This window comes from Pteropus alecto, unplaced genomic scaffold, assembly GCF_000325575.1.
Source record: "Pteropus alecto unplaced genomic scaffold, ASM32557v1 scaffold118, whole genome shotgun sequence".
NCBI lineage: Eukaryota > Metazoa > Chordata > Mammalia > Chiroptera > Pteropodidae > Pteropus > Pteropus alecto.
Window position 1 is genome coordinate 171526 of NW_006440654.1, and position 21592 is coordinate 193117.

General features: G+C 44.4%; 2 protein-coding genes across 2 annotated transcripts in view; one reads left to right on the plus strand and one right to left on the minus strand.

Annotated features, from left to right (window-relative positions):
* Positions 1–7368: 7368 nt before the first annotated feature.
* Positions 7369–18879, plus strand: SYCE3 (synaptonemal complex central element protein 3). Its single transcript, XM_006917839.1, has 2 exons — positions 7369–7504; positions 18717–18879. Exons 1-2 carry the CDS (start codon positions 7396–7398, stop codon positions 18872–18874), a joined length of 267 nt encoding a protein of 88 aa, XP_006917901.1. The 5' UTR covers positions 7369–7395; the 3' UTR covers positions 18875–18879.
* Positions 18880–20160: 1281 nt separating this feature from the next.
* KLHDC7B (kelch domain containing 7B) overlaps positions 20161–21592 on the minus strand; it is a 4398-nt gene continuing 2966 nt past the window's right edge. The window contains exon 2 of the mRNA XM_025051037.1: positions 20161–21571. Coding sequence (XP_024906805.1) covers positions 20161–21571 — 1411 coding nt within the window. The remainder of the gene's footprint in view (positions 21572–21592) is intronic.

Genomic DNA, 21592 nt, shown 5'->3' on the forward strand with positions numbered 1-21592 from the left:
TATATGGTTTATGCTTCTTTGTCTTACTATTTCGGCTGCCTTTCTGTGTCTGTTCCTATGTACTAAGCAAAGCTCCTAAGTCTCTTGGTCTTATTAGTGTGGATTTGTGAAGTAGGTGTCCCATGGCACAGTCCTGAGAGGAGTTCAGCTGCAGGCCAGATTTAGCCCAAGCCTCTACCCATCTGGGGCCACCTGTTAAGATTCAGCAAGCAATCCACAGATGCTGTGCTTATAGTTGCCTCAAAAGGCCACACCAGAAACCAAAGCCAGCTGCCTCCAGTGTGAGTCTCAGCAAGGAGCACCGGACTCGCTGAGGATACACCTGGATGTGGCCTGGATGGGGCTGCAAGTTGGGGGAGGCGGGGTTTCAGGGAATCCTCTGGGCGGAGCGACCTCTGTTATCCAGTTTGGTGACATCAGAGCTATGGCGGCACTGTGTCTGCGCTGGGAGCGGAGAGGGCTCAACAGGGAACAATGGATACCGCTGGCACTTCTGTACAGAGCGAGTCTCGCCTCGGCCCTCACTCTGACAATGTCCCCCTGTAAGTCCCTGGTGCCCCCTGCGCGCAGCCGAATTGGCGCTGGTGCTCAGAGCGAGCAGATCTGTCACCGCGAAAGTCTGCTGGGGGCCGCGGCCCCTTTAAGAGTGGTCTGCCGCTGCCACAGCCTCTGTCCCACTCAGACGCTGGGGACCGGGCAGCCCCACGACCTCGCCCCATCCTACCTTCTGCCGTTGCAGGGCGCTTTCTTGGACTTCTCCCTAGTTGTATGGCTTGTTCATCGAGATCCTAGGCGATTTGTCCTTGCTGCTGCTCCTTGTTTCCATCACAACTTTGATTTGGTCGCCAGAGGAACGAACAGAGCCTCTATCGTCTGCGCCATTTTTTTCTTCCTCCTCCCCAGTGGTCACCGTTTATTCCTTATGCTATGTGGTATGAGGCACAGTCGATCACTCTTTGTTTACTTTTTTCACTTGGCTTCCAAGACATCGATCTTTTCTCTTCACTGTCTCCTTAGCTGGTTGCTGTTCATCTTTCTAAATTCTAAACGTTGGAGAGCTTAGGCCCCTGTCCCATCTACCCTCACTTCCCAGGCGATCTCAGCTAGTCCCATGGCTTTGAAGATCATCAACACTCCTGTGGCTCCCAAATATGAATGTTCAGTCAGACTCTCGCCACACTCCAGATTCATAGTCCCACTTGGCTGTCAGCAAATACTGTCAGAAAACACTACAGTCACAACATACCCAGAACCCAGTCACGGCTTACTACTTCCGCTCCCAAGACTCGGGTCCAAGCCGCACCCTTTCCTGGAGTTGCGCAGCAGCCTTCTCTCTGTTCCACGCTCTCCATGCAGGCTACTCACGGCAGTGCAGCCACAGCGACCCTTTTAAATCATAATTCGAATCGTGTCCTCTCTGTCCAATGCCTCTGATATCTCCTCATCTCACTCATAATAAAAGCCAAAGTCCTACATACACTGCATCCTCCCCAGCCTCCTGCCTCATGTCCTGACATCCCGCCCTCCTCCACGCTACTCCAGCATGGCTGGCTTTCCTCTACCTCAGCCACACCCAAACGCATTTATCCTCAAGGCCCTTTGTTCCCTGTTCTCTCTGCACAGAACTCTAACAAGGCGCTTTTCCCTGTTCTCTCTGCACAGAACTCTTGCCCAAGATGTCCACAGGGTGCACGTGCTCGTTTCCTTTGAGTCTACCTCAGGATTCACCTTCTCACAGTGCATCGCACGTGCAGCGGCCCCCGCCCGTGACTCCGTGGCCTCCCTTACCTCGCGTTATTGTCTCCATAGCGTTTATCGCCACCTGCCATTTCCTACATTCAGGTGTTTATTGACTGTCTCTCTAAAATGTAAACTCCACAAAGGCAGGGATTGTTGACTGTTTTGTTTGCTGTTATACTCCTAGCACCTAAAACAGTGCCTGACAGTAAATATTTGTTGACTAAGTGAATGAACTGGCCAGTCCCTCCTCTCTTTCCAAGTACACACTCCCCCGTTTCCTGCATTTCTTACTGCTTCTCAGTACTGTTTATGGCCTCGTTTCCTTTTCTCTTTAAGTGCTGATGTTTTTAAGGACTTCTTCCTAGTTCATTTTCTCCTTTTATACATTCACTGTGAGTGATTTAATCTCTTCCTATAATTTAAACCCCGACAAATCTTTATTTTCAGCTTAGCCCCTCTCCAAGCCTCAATTCCTGTATTTCAGCTGTTTGTCGACTAGCTCTGCCTGGATGCGTCATAAATACCACACACTCAAGCTGCCCCACGCTGAGCCCAGACCCTGCCCCGCTCCTGCCCCGCTCCACCCCGCCGCCCCTGTGCTTTCGCCTCCTTTGCCTCGTTTGGCCTGACAGTCACTGTGTCGTCTGGGGCAACTGCGAGGAAATACAGTGCTGAGGAGCTCCGTCTGGAGAATGAGAGAGGACTGGTTTTGAATCCAGCTCTGCCACTGTTTAGCCGTGCGACTTCGATTAGATTCTTCTGTAACCCTCAGTCCGCTCGTCTGTCATGGGGGAGAGCCTGGTACTTCCCTCACGGCGCTGCTGTGATGGAAGCAGTCAATGCTTGTTGAGAATTTATGCGGTTCCTGGCACATATGAAGCATGAAATGCTTTTCTTCCATATTATTGGATTCATATTTCTTTCTCACATAGTTATGGCAAAATATTTTCTGGGCAACTGCTCTATCTGTGCCTGGTGTTCCACATAGTCATGCCAACTATTTAATTTGGTAAATTTGGGTGCCTGCTTGTCTTCACAATAACCTGGAAAGGAGCCACCATTTCCATTTTACAGTGGAGGAAACTGAGACTTAAAGAGAGTGGATAACTTTCCAGGGTCTCACAGCCAGTAAGTGGCAGAATCTGGGTTCTAGCCCAGGTCTTCAGGGTACACGTTTCTTAATAAATTTCGTTAGTCCCGTGCACACCAGACTGCCAGGACCCAGTTCTCAGAATTGCATGCGTTTGCCATCCAACACTGGACAACTTAGTTAACTTCTTTGAGCCCTGTTTTCCTCATCTGTAAATTGGAATAATAATAGTACTTACCTTATAGGGTTCTCATAAAGATTTAAATGCTTAAAACAGTATCTGGCTAAAAGTCAGCATAGAAGTTGTGGAAACGTGAAAGAGATGCAGACCAACTTTCCAAGTTGGCTGGTGAGGAATGGAACGAAAGGCTTCTGAAAGAAATGAGCCTCGAGCTGAGTCTTAAAAAACAAGAGCAAAGGAAAGGCATTTCGGGCAGTAGGACGATGAGACCTATAAAGGTGTGGAGGCAGGAGAGAACGTGGTATTTTCAGAGTTCTCGGGAATGTGGATGTAAGGGCCACTTTACATGAGAAGGTTTTGGTCTGAAACTGAGCAAGGACATATGGACGAATGGCTATTGCTCGTCAAAGAATCTTGCTTAACAAGTTTCTTTTTACCAGACTGATTTCCATGATGGCAGGGATGGGTACTTATTTATTTTTTAATCCCCAGTTTCTGCTGTACTGCTTGGCTTATAGTAGGCGCCCAAATTTACTAAATTAAATATTTGATATGACTGAAGTTTAGGGTGTATATGAGGACATGGATACTGATGGATATGCATTTTAGTGACTTTGAGTCATTATTTAGGCAGAGAAAAAACTATTTGAATGTCTACTTTCAATTGAAAAATTAATATTTTATTAAAGGTCCTAATATAAAAATTTAGTCTCTCTTGAGCATTTAAGTTTGGTCTATAAATCTTATTCTAAATAAGATTGTTAGATTATTCTGTATGAGATTATTCTAAATAAGATTATTTTATTCTAAACCTTATTCTAGGTCTGGCAATTTTCATAGGAACTTAATGTTTTTATTATTTACAAACTTAAACTCATTTAATTATAAACTTAATATATCCATTTCTTTAGGTACTTCAATTGTCTTAACAAACCTTCCCACCTTCTTAAATAATTCTTATAAATATCATAAGTCAAACTTATAAATATGAGTTCTCTTAAATGTCTCTAAACTCTTTATGAACTAAGATTTTGACTTAAAATCACAACCATAATCAATGTCATCTTTTAAATGAGAATGACAAATCTGACCTGTTACTCTAATAGACCAAATTCTCTTCGATGTGGAAATGCATGAAATACCAAATATTCACAGTAATTCCAGTTATTTATGCTCTTAAACATTCCCTACCTCCCCTGCATTGTAACATTGAGGAAGCACCTGTACTATCTTATACAAATTTGAAGTTCCCTTCTCTTGTATTTTTTAGAGTTGTCTTCTCAGCTTGCTGAGATTTAATAATGACCAGAGGACGCTGACTGGGCTCCAGGGGCTCTCTGGGAATCTGGACTTGGTTTCCAGGAGGTGACTCTCCTGAGTTTCCTTCTTCCTCTCTGGCCCCTCCGCTTCGTTTCTTTTGGCTGGTTCCTTCACACCTTCCCAGTTTCGATGTTGGGCCCCCTCTCCATTTGCATTCTCTGCCTTGATCTCACCTGTTATCATCTATGTGCTGATGACTCCCAAATTTCTATCTCTAGTCTACCCTCTCCCTGAATTTATTTACCCAGCTGTCTACTCAATATTCTTACTTGAATGCCTCACAGACCTCTTCAACTGTATTCAAAACTGTGTTTTTTCTTCCAAAAAAAAATCTTCCAGCCTCCCCCCATCTCAGTTAACGGTACTTCCATTTCTGGTTGCCCAGTCAAAAACCTTAGTGTCATCCCTGATTTCATGTTGGCTCATCAGCAAATGTCGTTGGCTCTGCCCTTGAGATCATCCTGAACTGTCCTCCTTCATACTACTTCCATCACTCCTATGCTGATCCGAGCTGCCATTATCTCTTTCCTGCATTATTCCAATGGCCTCCTAACTAGGCTCCCTTCCTCGCCCCTGTCCATACAAGCTATTCTCAACCTAGTGATTTATTAACATGTAAATCAGATTAGCACCCTCCAGGCTCCCATCTTACTCTAAGAAAAAGCCCAAGTCTTTTCAGTGATCTGTAAAGCCCACCACAATTCCACCCCCCACGTTTCGACCACATCTGCTGCTCTCCACTTTGTTCTCTCTGTACTAACTACATTGCCCTGTTGCTCCTCCTGCAGTTCATCCAGCAGGTCCCTAGCTCAGGACCTCCGTTCTTCCTGTTTTGTCTGCCTGGACTGCGCTCTCCCCAGATGTGCGGCTCATTCTCACATTCTTCAGGTCTCTAGTCTAAATCACTGCAGGAGGCTTTCCCCGAACACTTATTTAAATCGTAGCCACCACCCTCCACTCTCTTTCCTGCCCTTCGTTTCTGGTTGACCTTCTTTCCTTAGTACTTTACCTTCTCCTTATATTTATTTCACTTGTTAATCTTGTTTATTTTCTCTGCCCACTAAAATATTACTTCCATGAGACCAAGGGTTTTAATCTGTTTTATTCACTGTTGTATCTTCAGAATTCAAAATAGTGCTCAAAACTATGTGTTGAATGTGTGGCTAAAAGAATATAGTTGGAACTTTATAGCTTAATGAATTGAACAAGTAGCCCACACAACTTAGATGTGAATTGTGTCATTACCTAGTTCTTTGTCTTCACATAGATTTTTGTAACCACCCACATGATAGAATTATTTTATTCCATTTTGCAATACTTTAACTCTTTTGTAAAAAAAAAAAAAAAAAAACTGTAGATATTTTTTACCTTTATAGTTTTGTATTATTTTCATGGATCTTTTTTCATGACATTCCTTGGAAATACGACTTTCGTAGGTTTTAAATCGTGTACCGTTAAATTCAGGACCTCTCAAAGCTTTCCTCAGCCATTTGGTCACAACTCGGAACTGGATGAAAATGGAGCAATCAGGAGCTAGATTATGAAGGATGTCATATCTATCCGAAAGAAATAGGATGCTACTGAAGGCTTTCAAACATAGTGACATGGTCAAATTTGCACATTAGGAAAGGTTACTCTGGAGGTGAGCTGGGAAATGGATTGGACAGATGAAGCTACAAGCAGGAAGACCAGTTAGGAGTCTCGGACAACACTCTAAGGGAAAGGTGAAGAGAGCCTGCACCATTGGTTCCAAATTTTATATTCTCAGCTCCGACCTTTCTCTTGAACTCCAGGCCCATATGTTTATCTGCCCATTTGAACCTTTACTTGGAGGCCTAATGGGCATCTCAAATCAACATGTTCAAAATAGGGTGCTTGCTTTCCCTGCTAATCTGCTCCTCTCCTAGTCTTCCCCATTTCGATTAAATCCGCCATCCATCAAGTTGTTCTCAGGAAAATTAGGAGTCATTTTGTTTTCTCCCTTCCCATCATTTGCCCCCACAAATCTATACACATCAAACCCTCTGCCAAATTAGGCCGGCATATCTTCCAAACACGGCCCGCTTCTTCCTGCTGCCTCGTTCCAGCCACTGTCACCTCTGGACCACTCCAGCGCTGTCCTGACTCACCGGTCTTCCCGTCCTTGCCTCCTCTCACCCTGCAACAGTCTGTTCTCCAAAAAGCAGCTGAAGTCATGATCTTAAAACAGAGTCCCATGATCCCCTGCTCTTAGCCTCCACTGGCTTTTCCTCACACTTAAAATAAAACCAAAGTTCTTGCCCACCTAGCTGATCTCACCTCAGAGCACTCTTCCCAACCTCGTCCTAAGGTTCCTTTCCATTCCCGAAACACACCGAGGCCACGCCTGCCTTTTTTCAGCCATCCCTTCCATCTGGAACTCTCCCCCTAGCTCTTAGCTTCCAACTCCTTTGCGTTATTCAAGTATCAGTTCCAATGTCACTTCATTAGAAAGGCCTTCTGTGACTTTACAAGCTAAAGATTCTCTTTCCTATACCACCCTGTTTTATTTTCTTCCTAGCAGTGACCACAAACCGAAGGCGTCTTTAAGAATCTGTTAACTTATTTATTGTCTGTCTCTCCCCTTGGAATGAGAGTTCCATGAGAGTGTGGTTTGGTCTGCCGGGGTCCAAAGGTGCACTGCAGTATCCCCAGAGCCGTGGTCGTGGTGTCTGGCACACAGTAGATGCTCAGCAAGTCTGTAACCAGTGGTGGAGAACGGAGTAGACCTCAGTTAAAGCAGCGACCTTGGAGAGAGGGAGGAAGAGACTGATAGGAGACACTTTGCATTGCTGGGCGGGGCTGTGAACTCCACAAGAGCAGGATTCAGTTCACTGGTGGCTCCCAAGCACTGCCTGACCCATAAGTGACTAAATATTTATTCCACGAACGAATAAAATTAGTGCGTTCCAGGGAAGATAAGCAAAGGGGGAATCAGAGAGGACCTCAGGTTTCTGGCTTCGGCTGGCTACTCAGGTGTGAGCAGAGGAGCCGGAATCGAAACATCGGTCTGTCTCACTGCATCTTCTTTCTGTGCACTGCCTAGATGGCTGATTCCGACCCTGGGGAAAGAAACTATGACAACATACTGAAAATGCTGTCGGACCTGAATAAAGACTTGGAAAAGCTATTGGAAGAGATGGAGAAAATCTCAGGTAGGCTGTTTTCCCAGGCAAGGTGCCTTCCCCCTTCTTTCCAATAGCTCACATTCTCCCTATACTTCTGAGCACAAATCAAGTGCCTTCTTCACAAAGCCTTCCCTGACCACTCCTCAACTTCTATACCATGTAACTATTGTGAGTGTCAATATTCGGTGACACTTACCACTGAATATAGCCTTGAATTGTTTTCTGATTACTTTATGTGTGTTTGTATCTTATTTCTACAACTGGACTATTACCTTCCTGAGAGCAAAAATAGTGACTGTGTCTTTTGTAACTGGGCACAGTACCAGACCCAAGCTCAAGTACTCAGCAAGTGACAAATGATGTTAACCTAACACCTGTGAACAGAACTGGAACATTCTCTCTCTGAGTCATTTAAGTGAAAAAGAGTTCAGAGTAATAGTGCTGAGACTGGCTAGGTTCTGAAATGGGAGGTACAGCTCAGTGGAATAAAGCAGAGATAGAGTTGAACAAATTTCTCCATTTTTGGAAAAGAATCTTAGTCTTTTATTTTGTTTTACATGTTTCCACTAAGTGGTAACCAGTAATGGTAGTGATACCATTATAATTTCTTTAATATGTTCTTTATTAATTCAGAATATGTACAATTCTTATAATAGGTAAGCCTAAGTTTTGCTAGAAAAAATCATAATGTAAAACAAACTTGAGAAAGCACACATACTCTACTCAAATGAAAACAGACTATTTTTAAAGACATTATTCGTTTGCAAATAATCACCATTTATTACAACAGGCTTTAGAAAATTTATATTTAGAAATGTTTGCAATATTTTGGCCTGCATACTTGAAAGTTTTATATGTATATATACCTATTTTTAACTACCTTTTAAAAAAATTCTATAATTCATTTTCTACTATAAGCTGTATAATTCCATCAGTCTAGTTAAATATTCTCTTATTTAACGGCATTTACTAAGCACCTACTACGTGCTATTCTAGGAGTATAAAGTTGAATAGAAATGCTCCTTCATTAAATAAGTAGGTGGAAGCTGAAACAGACAGAGATGACTTTATAACTTAAATATATGAATTAAAGTTAAAACACATTTTAATGTTATATTAAAATGGTAATCTGGCAAATGGCAATGACAGTGTACACCGAGTACTAGGAAGGAACCAGAGATGGAGGAGCAGCTGACCGAGTATTAGGATGGAATAGAGACCAGACAGATGAGGTAGGGGTCCTGGGGGTCGGAGGCAGGGCAATCCCACAGAAGAGGAAGTCGAGGCCATGTGAGCATGAGGGAAAGCCTGGCAAATTCAAGAAGCCAGGTTAGTGCATGGGATTCACAAGGTGGCAGGCCACAGAAAGAAGAGGCTAAAAGACGAGAAGGGTCTCCAATGCCAGGCTAAGGAGTTTTACTTTTCTTGTGTAGGTGAGAGGGAGCCCTGTGGGATTTCAAGGAAGATGCATGTGTTTTAGAAAGATACCTCTGGTAACGGTGTGAGGGATGGTTTGGAGAGGGAAGACTGAAGGCGGGAAGACCAAGGAGGTTGGGGGGATGGGTGAAAAAAATGAGGGGATTAAGGAGTACAAACTGGCAGTTACAAAGTGTCACGGATGTACAGTACAGCATAGGGAATGTAGTCAATAACATTACAATAACTATGTGTGCTGTCAGGTGGCTACTAGCCTTGGGGGGATCGTTTTATAAGTTATATAAATGTCTAACCACCACGGTGTCCACCTGAAACTAATATAATATTGAATATCAACTGTAAAAAAAATAAAATAATTTTAAAGAAACACATCTGGAACAAGAGCTACAGTTGGGGTCACCACCTGACTGCGTTTATGATAATCCACGGTCGTTCTCCAGGATCTGTCTTCTGCACAGCCCAGATGGCAAGTTGAATTGGAATGTGGTGGGAATTATCCCCTGCATCTTTCAAGTCCTCAGTGGCAGTACTGATCTCTGCAGTCCTCCCAGGAGTTCAGTGTTGCGCTTGGTGTCCCACTTTCTTTCATAGGTAGAGCCAGTTCTAGTGGTTTCCACTTGGCCTTTCCCACCATAATGGCCCTTACTCCATGGATCACGGAACAAATGTAGGTATTCTCCCAATTGCTAGAGTATATAGAGTATATTCTAGAGTATATAGAGTAATAGAGTATATCTATATCAATTACGCATGCTGGAAATGGGGAAATTACTACAAAGTGGACTCAGAGACCCACCGGGCCCACTGTGAGACAGACCTGAGCTAAAACTCAATGCATTGATAACCTGACCTCCATAAGCTCCTATTATGACCAGTAGATCACTACACTTATTGGAAATGATATTTTGGGTCTCCAGGAAGTAGTGTCAGTTCAGAGCCAGTGTTCAGCAATCCCAAAAAGGTCTGATTATTTCCCTTTCTCCAATGTATAGTCCTTCAGCAGTACTTTTGTGGGGTCCCTATTCCTGAAGCTGACTGTCATGTAAGGAGGAAAATAAATGAGTAATTACAATAGATTTTGATGAGTGTTAAGACTGAATAATCTATGTTATGCTATATGATAGCCAAAAAGGGAGCCTGATTTAATATAAGGAGCCAAGGAAGGCCTCCTAGAGTAAATGACTTCTCAGCTGAGACTAAAATATGAACATGAACGAAAGAAGGAAGTGGAAAAGGGAAGACGTGAGAGTTTGGTAATACAGAAAGAGGAGCAGGTTTTGGAAGGAGGTGGGAAAAAAGCGAGTTCAGTTATGGACATTCTGAGTTGGAAGTACCAGTTTTACAGAGGTGGTGATATTCTATATACTGTCGAAAATATAATCACAGAGCTACAGAGCTCAGTGTAAATTAGTACAGCCATTATGGAAAATAGTATGAAGGTTCTTCAAAAAAATTAAAAATAGAACTACCATATGATCTGCAATTCGACTTCTTGGTATATATCCAGGAGATGCAGATATCAAAGAGGTATCTGCACTCCCATGTTCACTGAAGCATTATTCACTATAGCCAAGATATGGAAACAACCTAAGTGTCCATTGATGGATAAGTGGATGAAGAACATGTGTTATAATTATACAATGGAGTATTATTCATCCTTAAAAAAGAATGAAATCCTGCCATTTGTGACAACATGGATGAATCTGGAGGACACTTCGTTAAGTGAAATAAGCCAAGCACAGAAAGACAAATATCTATGATATCACTTATATGTGGAATCTAAAAAACATCAAACTTATAGAAGCAGAAAGTAAATGGGTATTTGCTGGAGCTGGGGAGTGGGGGAAATAGGAAGATGCTGGTCAAAGAATGTGAAATTTCAGTTATGCAAGATGAATGAGTTCTGGAGATTAAATGTGTACTGAATGGTGAGTATAGTTAATACTGCATTGTATTCTGGAAATTTACTAAGAAGGGTGATCTTAAGTGTCCTCACCACACACACACAAATGATAACTGTGAGGTGCTGGAAATGTTAATTAGCTTGATTGTGGTGATTATTTTGCAGTGCATGCATATACCAAAACATCACATTGTACACCTTAAATATTTTTTAATTTTTATTTGTCAATTATACTTTAATAAACCTGGAAAAATATAATCCCAGAATTCAAAGAAACATCTAGACTTGGGGTGGGCGGTGTTAAATTTCCATTCATTCATTCATTCATTCATTCAATGACTACTCTTTGAATGACCACCTGCCAAGCCCAGCACTCAAGTTGCTTATAAGCTAATGGGGAAATAAATGTGCAAACACAAAAATTCAATACACTGTGTTAATTGCTATAATAAAAAAATATTAAAATTTCAATGAGATTTCAGATGGATTTCAAGGAACCATGGAGCATTTTTCTGAAATATTGTTAGGAGCTTTCCAGACAGACAGGTGATAGGGAAGACTTTCCGAAAGGAAGAACAATTTGTGCCAAGGAACAAAGATGTAAGAAAACTGGTTGGACTTAGGGTTCAAATACTGTGTAATAAGCAGAAATGGTAGAGAATAAATCTAAATCAATCAAAGAAATTGGGCACCACACCACGAAGTCATTCTGTAGTCAACAGGGAAATAATTGAAAAAAGTTAAGCAGGGGATGACATGAAGAGATATGTGTTTTAGAAAGATTATGTAGCAATGTGGAGGAGATTGGAAGCTCAGTGCTGACCTCACAAATAAATATTACGAAATACATGAGATGATAAGCCACTGTGAGTGAATGTTTGCAGAAATAAAAATCGACATCTTAAGATCTCAAAGGATAGTAGATTATGTCCAATACAGAGTGTAAATAGCTAAGTAATGAATGCAGTTACAAAGATGAACATAAAAGAAACTCAGGAATGAACAGATTTGAAAAAACAAATGGAGCTTCTGAAAGGGAAAAGTATAATTGTGAGATAAAAGATAAAATTGACAACAGTTGAAAATATAATTAATCAATTAGAGAATAATGCATCAGAAAGAGATTTCTTTATCAGAAATTGAACATATGAAGAGATTAAGAGACTTGTAATATAGGTCAAGAAGGTCTAACATGTATCTAATTGGAATCTCAGGGAAAAAAGAGACTATGGAACAATGGCAGTATCTAATAGTATAATGTCTGTGAATTTTCCAGAACTGATGAAAAGTTGAATTACAAATCTAAGAAACAAAATAAAATGATATCTATACCTAAACACATAATAATGAAACTTCAGAACACCAAAGACAAACTGCAGGGAGCCAGAGAGAGAGAGAGCATACAAAGGAATGATAATTTGAATGAATTTTCAGCAACAATCACGGGAACCAAGAGTTAGTGGAAAAATATCTAAATGTCATAAAAACACTACTGACCCAGAATTATGTGTCCAGCAAAATTACCTTTCAATAATGCGGGCAAAATAAAGACATTTGTAAATGAAAAAAAAATCTAACTATTTCTTACAAAGAGCCCTGCTCTAAAGGAGGTACTAAAAGTTGAACTTCAAGTAAAAAGAATATCATCCAAGATGGAAGATCTGAAACGCACAAGTCAATGGAAAACAAATAAAATGTTAAATGTGTAGGTAAATCCTAATAAATAGTTCATTAGGTACCTTTTTAACTTCCGTATTACTTCCTGTGACAGTGAGACTAAACTTTCTGCCAGTACGTAACAAGGGTCCCCTTGCCTGCAGCTTCTAATAGGATTTTCCTCACTTTAAATCCTTATTGGCACTTCCTCAAAGGCCAAAATCCTGTGAGCAGTGTATTCAGGCACTTTAAATTGTCACTGACGCTCTCCTCAAAATCCTTACAGCTTTTCCAGCTTTCATCCACTGGCCATTTTCAAAGCCACTCCTACGTTTTAGGCTTTTTTGCTACAGCAGCACCATACTCTCAGCACAGAAATCTGTATTAGTTATCTATTTGGTACATAACAAATTAACCCAAACTTAGCAGCTTAAAACAAAAACATTTATGATCATATAGTTTCTACGGGTCAGGAATCTGGGAGTGGCTTAGCTGGGTGATTCTGGACACAGTTTTCATGAGTTTACAGTCAAGCAATTGGCCGTAGCTTTAGTCTCTGGGTACTTGATTGGAGGCTGGAGAATCTTTTTCCAAGTTCACTTAGCTATTAGCAGTGGGCTTTCTATGTGGCCTCTACATAGGGGGCTGGTCATGACATAGCTTCCCCCCAGAGAAAGCAATCCAAGAAATAAAATATGCAATGGAGAAAGAGCCCAAGAAAGAAGGTGGTCTTTTGCAACAATCTCGGAAGCGCCATACCTTCTTCACTTCTGCTGTATTCCACTGGTCACACAGACCGACTGCACAGTGTGAGAGAGGAAAGCACAAGGGCGTGGCTACCAGAAGGCAGGGGCCGCTGGGGCCAGTTTGGAGGCTGGCTACCACGTTTATGTAGAACATGCTTAACAAATATTATTGGAAATAATAAAGCTTAGCACGGTGGCTGGATATATATGATCAATAGAAAAGTTAATTTATTACCAGCAACAAAGAATTAGAATACATTGTTCAAAGGCACCATTTACAACAGCAACAGCAACAGCAACACACACACACACACACACACACACACACACACACAATTTTGTTAAGAACTTCTATTCATCAAAAGATAATTTCAGTGTCACCTTCTCAATGAAGTTTTTCCTGAGGACCTTCCTTGAAATTGCAAATCCTTTTTTATTAGCTTTCTCAACCATCCTTCACTGCTTTATTTTTCTCCTTAGCACTTATTACCTTCTAACATACTATGTAAGTTACTTCTTGTGATTTATTATGTCATGGTCATGAGGGCAAGACTTTCTGACTTTTTTTTCACTGCTTTATCCCCAGAGTCTAAATAGGTGTTAACGCATACTAGGCGCGTAATAGATGTGTGTGTGTGTGTGTGTGTGTGTGTGTGTGTGTGTGTGTGTGTGAGAGAGAGAGAGACAGAGAGTGAATGGGCGTCTTAGCTCTCTGGCTTTTATGCATTTTGAGAAAGCTTGTGTTTTAAGCTTCTTGGCATCTCTATTGCACTGGTACAGGAAATAGGTATGGAAATGTGCTTGTTTCCCTTGGTACCCACTTGCCTGACACAGTGATTAGAGTGTAGTACGTTTTCAGTTTGTGATCAGTAATGGGATAGACTTTGTTTTCTGCCATAGTACATCCTCATTTGTTGTCTCCTAATTATTTTGGTTTTGTTTGTTAGTTTGTTTCTCTTTGTGATTCTCTGTCAGAGAGGTTGACATCATGCTTCTCACCTCACAGCATATTACCATCATTGGTTTGCATAACAATCCTCACTGGTTTTATTTATTTATGTTCTTCTATTTTCATTCCTTTCTTCATATATCTCTTTTTTATGTGTTTTTGCAAAGTGCGTACTTTTGTTTTTTATGCATGTATTTTTAAGTTATGTAACTATATTGTGTTGTATCTCTGACTTGTACCTTTTTAAACTCAAGACTATATTATGAGGCCTATTTGAGCATCCATGGATCCATCTTGCCTATTACCTTTAACTGAACTGTGGTCTCCCACGGTAAGCCACTACTCTCTGCTTTGCCATTCTTCCCAGTGATGGACACCTAGATTTCCTACAACTCTGTCACCAAAGACAGTGCTGCAGTGAACATCTTCGTGCATTTGTGCTCATGGACCTGTGTGATACTTTTAGGGGTACCACCAGATTACTTCCCGGAATGGCTGTACAGAATCAGACTGTACTCCCAGCAGCGGTGCCTGGGGGTTCTCAGATCCCACAAGTTCACAAACACTTGAGATCCAGCTTTCTAATTTTGCCATTGTAATAGTCATAAAGTGATATCTGGTTGCTTTAATTTTTATTCTCCTGATGAGTTCCAGACTCTCTTCGTATGCTTGTTAGTCTTTTGCGTTCCCTCTGATGGCACATAAGAGTAGTGAACCACAGTTAAAAACATGGACTCTAGTATTGGTTACCTGGGCCAAATCCAGCCTGTGCCACTTATTAGCTGTGCGACCCAGCAAACTATTTAATCGCTCTGTCCCTCTGTTTCTACTTCTGAAAAGTGAAGATGATTATAGTGTCTAAACATTAAAATTTAAATAAGTTTTTTAAAGGTGAAATTCACATAACATAAAATTAACTATTTTAAAGTATACATTTAGTGGCATTTAACACATATTGTGCAGCCAACGACATGTTTTCAGTCTCTATGGATTTACCTATTCGATATTTCATATAAATCAGTCATATACTATATGACATTTTCTTTCTGGCTTCTTTCACTTAGCATAGTATTTGCAAGGTTCATTCATACAGTAGCATAAATTAGTACTTTATTCCTTTATATGGCTGAATGATATTCCATTGTATGAATATATCATATTTTATCTATTTAATCACCCATCGCTGGATATTTGGGTTACGTCCATCTTTTGGCTGTTGTGAATAGTGCTGCTGTGAACATGTGTGTACAAGCATTTGAGTACTTGTTCTCAGCTGTTTAGGATGTTACCTGGGAGTGGAATCGCTAGGTCATATGGTCATTCTATTTAGCTTTCTGAGGAATGTCACACTGTTTTACACAGTGGTATACCATTTCATAATCCCACCAGCAATGTGCAAACTTCCAGTTTCTCCATATCCATGCCAACATTTGTTATTTTTGAGGTTTTTAAAATTATTATTATTATTATTGGATCTCCTCTTATTCTTATTGATTTGAAGTGATTTCTTATTTATTCTTGATATTATCAGTTTTAGGCATTGTAAGTTTCTTCTATTCCACCGTTTGTGTGAACATTTTGCCCATGTTGTCCTTATTTATGAAAAAAAAAACTTTTTTGATAAAAATAAATTCACCAATATTTTGTCATGGTTTATGGTTTTCAAGCAACACCTAGATCTGCTAATTTTTTATCTACAAATGTTATTTTATCTTGCATATTTATGTCTTTAATCCATCTGGAGTACACTGTCTGTTTTTCATTGATTTTTGGTGTTCCTTTCATCATGTACTAAATTCCCATACGTAGTTAGGTCTATCTCTGAGCTTACTATTTTCTTCCATTGGTCTATTTGTCTGTACCATACTATTTTTTAAAATAAAGATTTATGAGTTGTCTTGATATCTAATAGGGCATATTCCCCCCTTTTAATTTTTATTTTTTAAAATTGACTTAGCTATTGACCTTTATTCTTTCACATGTATTTTGTAATTTACAAACACTGATAGTTTTATCTCTTACCTTCCAATCCTTACACCTCTAATTTCTTTTTAATTATTTTATTTCATTTACCAGCATCTCCAATATCAGTAGCATTATCAGAGGCATCCTTGTTTGATACTGGTCTTATAGAGAATGTATCCACAGTTTCTCTGTTATGTATGTTTTTGGTGTATCACCTTTATTAAGTTAAAGATGTCTCCTATTCCTAATTTGTTAGAGTTTTGATTTTTAAAATCACAAAGAGGCATTAAACTTTATTAACTGCCTTTTTTTTTTTTTGCATTAAGTGGAATATTCCTGTGATTTCTTTCTTTTTATTAATGTGGTTCATTACACTGATTTTCTGATATTCAACCATCCTTGAATTTCTTTTATATTCTGCTTAATCATATTATCTTAACACACTGTTAGATTTGTTTAGCTCATGTTATATTTAGGATTTTACATCTATATTCATGTGAGATAGACCTATAATTTTTTTCAGATTGTCTTTGGTTTTAGAATAAGCCAGCTTAGGGAAAATTATGTTTTTATTTTTGCTTTTCAGTGTAAATGGAATACTTCTATAAAATGCTTTTCTTAAAAGGCTACACTAGCCCATATAGTGAGACTATCAAGTCTTCCCTCTTTTCCTAATTTCTAGAATCTCTCATATTCGATCAGTATTAACTGTTCCTTCAAATCATGGTGGAACTCACCTGTGAGACCACCTGGGGCCTGCGGTCTGGGGAGGTGGAGCTTCACCATTTCCATCGTAAGTGTTGCTTCGTCTGTTTTGCCAGTGATGGACATTGGCCTGGGAGCTGTAACCTCCAGGCTCATCTTCACCCCTTTGCCCTCTTGTCGTGAAGTATGTATAGTAGCTGCAGTGGTTGGAGGTAGATAAACACACAAGACCGAGTGTGAAAGGTGCTGTGAGGGAAATAAGCAGTGCAGGTTGTGACAGAGAATGGTACGTGGGGGGCTGCGGAGCACAGGAATCTCTTTAACCCGTGATGACAGCCACAGACATAGAAGAATCATCTTGTATTTAAGGTAGGAGTGTCATCAGGGGCATTTTCAACTATATCGCACTTCTCCTAAAATATACCTAGGGACAATTTTCCCTTAGGATAAAAGCGTCTTAAACAATGGGCTTGTTTTCACTTTGTCATCACTGGGTCTTATAACTAACTGCGTGTACTTCCTTTCCTGCTCTGGTCTCCGGAAACGCAGAATAATAATAGTTTCTCCTTTCTTGAGCACCTCACATGTGCTAGGCAGTTCACACATATCGTTCATTTAATCTTCATGGTGAGTCATGAGATTGGGATATTGCCTAGCAAGTTTGAGGCTAGCAAGTTTAAGTCACTTGTCCACTGCTAGCAAGCGGAGGGCCAGAACAAACTCTGCTCTGCGCCCTGGGTCCACCTGCTGTCTAGCTGGTCTGAAACGGTGGTCGGTAGGTCCCCCGCAGGAGTATCCACATGCTTATTAAGATGTACCATTCCCAACCGGCTAGGCAGGAACCTCTGTGTTATAGGCGGGGCCTGTGGCCTACATTTTTACAGGTGCCCCAAGTGACTGCCATGCTTCCAAAGCTTTAGGAATTCCTGCACTCGCTGTGTCGCATGCCCTCTGTCTGCTGAGGAACTGTGCATACTTTTTCTAACAGTTTCCCCACCCAGATAGCTGTTTCTTTTAGTAAAACTTCAAGTTTGCCATTCTGCCACCCTCGGATGTGTGTAGATATACATGTGCATTTACCATTAATCATTCTGCATAGCTCCTCTTTGATTAATTTCTTTGAGGACGTGGTTTCCCAAAGTGCCCAGCAAAGAGGGATTTGAAGGGCATGTATTTACTGTGTGGCTGTCATGCAGAAGAGTAGGACCCTTGTGTTTTGTGGGTCTAGAGGGTAAGAACACAGCGGTGGGGCGGATTCTGTGGGGAGAAGGGTGTAGAGGTGGTTTCTCTCCCCTTCTATTGAATTTGTACACACAGCACATGCTCATGTGTAGGCCCCGGGGACACTGGGACAGGCCGTGGAAGTTGGTCGGTGCGGTGGTGAGGACACCTAACATGGGCTGCAGCAGACATTCCCAGAGGAGGAGCCCCTGGGCTGGTGCCCAGGCCACTGAGCACGAGGCGACCTGAGGCTCAGGGCCTGGCTGGAGTGGGAGTGGTCACCTCTACCTAGCGTGTGAGCTTGAGTGGTATTTTGACTCCATAGGGGTCACTGTGCAAGCACTGGCTGTGAACTGTGGAGAGGGAAGGACTTGTGTTTTGGGACTTTTCCTAACGGTTCGCGTCAGACTGGCCACCAGCCTTTTAATGCCATGCGCTGATGTGCACAGGGTTAAGGCTTGTGTAAAATCAGGGAAGTTTCATTACTGCTCCACGTAGGGAGGAGTTTTAACAGGGGCGTTTCATGAGCCTGCAGCAAGTAGCCGACCTGCTTCTTGTCCTTAGAGTAATCGGGTGACTCAGTGGGGTCTGGTTGTGGGGTGCCCCAGAGCCATGACCCACCTTGTGGCCTGACCAGGGCCTGTCTGGCTGTTGCAGTGCAGGCCACGTGGATGGCCTACGACATGGTGGTGATGCGCACCAACCCCACGCTGGCGGAGGCCATGCGCCGGCTGGAGGACGCCTTCCTCAACTGCAAGGAGGAGATGGAGAAGAACTGGCAAGAGCTGCTCAGGGAGACCGCGCGCAAGCAGTAGGCCCCTGCCCGCACCTCGCAGCCACAGGGTGCTGTCGGTGGGACAGAAGCCGCTGGTGGGGGGGCGGGATTCTCTGCTTGGCACAGAACTGGCCACCCAAGTATATGGCTGCGTGGACTCCTTATTTTTCAATAAATTTATTTTCAGCATTTTCAGCACAACCTGAGGACCCCTTTCTGTCCCACCCAGCTGCATAACAAATCAAGCCTTGTGAACAAAACATGGAGAGTATAAGATGCTGTCGGTGAATTGTGTATTTAGTGTCAAGCATTGAATAAAAAGCAAAAAAGGCCAGAGAGTTGTGGACAAGCCAGGTCAGAGGGTGGGACAGGAAGCAGCACTCAGATTTATTTACCTCCTTATGGAGGGCTCCAAAGCGGGGAAAGGGGACATCGTTTATTCAGTTATGTATCCCGGGCTGTGCCAGGTGCTCACATATGTGACCTGTGTTCTTGCGACTCTCCTGAATGACATGTCCATTAATCCTGCTTCAAGGGTGAGAAAACAAAGTTAGATGCCTTGTCTGAGTCCGCACAGCTCACAGGGGCAGAGCTGGGGCGCAGCTGGATCTCACTTAAGGGGGCGGAATGTGGGGAGGGGGGCGGAGGCGCTGAGAGGCGGGGAGGGACCTCGCAGACTGCAGAGGGCATGAGCCTTAGTGGGCCTGGGGTCATGCGCAGGGGTTCCAGGCCCTTGAGGACCGATCAGAGAAAGGTGGGCTGAGTTGTTTCTGGGGAGAGCCGAGCCAGGCTCCCCAAGGCCTCAGGACAGGCAGAGTCCCAGAGGGAGGGACATTTTCCTGGGGACTTCTTTGCTCCCTTTTCCCCCTTCATGGGCCCCTTGTCCAGCTTGGAGCCATCAGGAAGGACGATTGTGTTTCCAGCCATGTTCTTCCTCAGCAGGCCAAGTCCTGGTCCTTGGGGACAGCGTCCGTGGCTAGCTCAAAGGGCACCAGTGTCCTACAGCAGGTCATTTCCAGGCAGTGTGGTGGGTGCTGGTCGCGGGAGCCCACAGAAGGGGCGCTCTGCCTGGAGGAAGTGTCCGTGAGCGGCCCAGGCGGTGGGCAGGACTCAGTGGTAAAGGCAGGAGGACCTGGGTGTGGTAGAAACGCCCAGCGACTGCTTCCGGGGGGCCGGGAGCCCCGGCGCTATAGGGTGGAGGAGAAGAGCACAGGGCTCATTGTAACAGAGGAGAGTCGTCAGCAACCAGCGGCAGCCACCTCCCTGTGCTGCCTGCCCCGGTGTTCCCGCAGAGCAGCAGCTGCAGTCCTGGTGCCCAGCAGCGGCTCAGAGGGCAGTCTGCAGCGGGTCCGCGGGGGGCAGGGTCAAGATGAACGGACAGAGGACCCCCTTTTTCCCCAGGGGGAACGGCTGCAGCTCCTCGGCCTGGAACTGGGCAGTCCCCTCAGAGACTGTGAAGGTGGCCGTGACCTGGTGGTTGAGGCAGTAGATGGTGTTGCCCAGCACGGTGCAGCGCAGCGGCACGGCGTCGGGCAGGGGCAGGGCGGCGGCTCGGCTCCAGGAGCCGGTCACCGTGTTGTAGCGCATCACCGCGGCGCCCACGCCGCGCAGCAGGTCGAAGCGGTACAGGAAGCCCCCCAAGGCCACCATGTCGCTGGAACGCCGATGGCTGGCACTGTAGGGGCACTCATCCCACGCGTTCTTCGCGGGGCTGTACCTGAGCAGGCGGTAGAAGAGGTGGCCCCCGGTGACGTAGATGTCCCCACGGCAGGCCACAGCCTCATGCGCCACAGGGAAGGTGCCCGCAGGGAGGGGCGCGCGTGAGGTCCAGGAGTCCGTGCGGGGGTCGTAGCTCTCCATGCTGTACAGGCACTCGCCCCCGATGGCGTAGAGCAGCCCGTCCAGGGCCACCAGTTTGAGCTGCGCACGGGCCTGCAGCATGGGCCGCACCTGGCTCCAGACGCCGGTCAGCGGGTTGTAGCAGAAGACCTCGTTGGTGCAGACGGCCTGGGCGCCCGAGCCTCGGACGCCGCCCGCCAGGAACAGGTAGTTGTGCATGGTGCAGAGGCCGCAGCCCCGCAGCGCCGCTTCCTGCGGCACCTGTGTCAGGGGCCGCCACCTGTTCTCCCGGGGGCTGAACACGTGCAGGTGCGATGGAGGAAGTAGGGGCGCGGGCCCGTGGGCAGGAGCCTCGTCGCCACGAGGGCCCCTGGGGAGCCCTGAGCGGCTCATCGGGTAGAGGCTGGGCAGCACGAGGACCCCCAGCACGGCCTGGCCGCGGCCAGTCCGAAGGCTCAGGATTCGCTCCCTGTCAGCCCCGCTCAGCTGCCGGTACAGGCTGGAGTCCCCCAGCACGTGCAGCAGATTGTCGCTCATCACGGCGTAGGTCTCCTGGGCCAGCCTGGGCTCCCCGTGCTGCTGGGCGAAGGCCAGCACATCCAGGCAGCTGCCCAGGTCCAGCCGCCGCTGCAGAGCTGCCGCCGAGGCTAGCTCTCGGGCCTGGGAGCTGGGCTTCCAGGGTCCCTCCACCGCCCCCCAGTTCCCCGGCCTCTGCAGAAACACCATGAGCCTGCGGGCCTCTTTCTGCCTCTCTGTGAGGATGTCCCTGCTGCCCACAGGGCTGGGCCTCTCTGCCGGCACCTGTCCTGGGGCCACCTGGCTCAGCTTGAGCTCAGAGCTCTCGGCTATTTCGCACACGCTGCGCTTCCGCGGCCTGGGGACTGGCTGTGGGTCCCGCCTGGCCGCGGGGGCGGGGCCG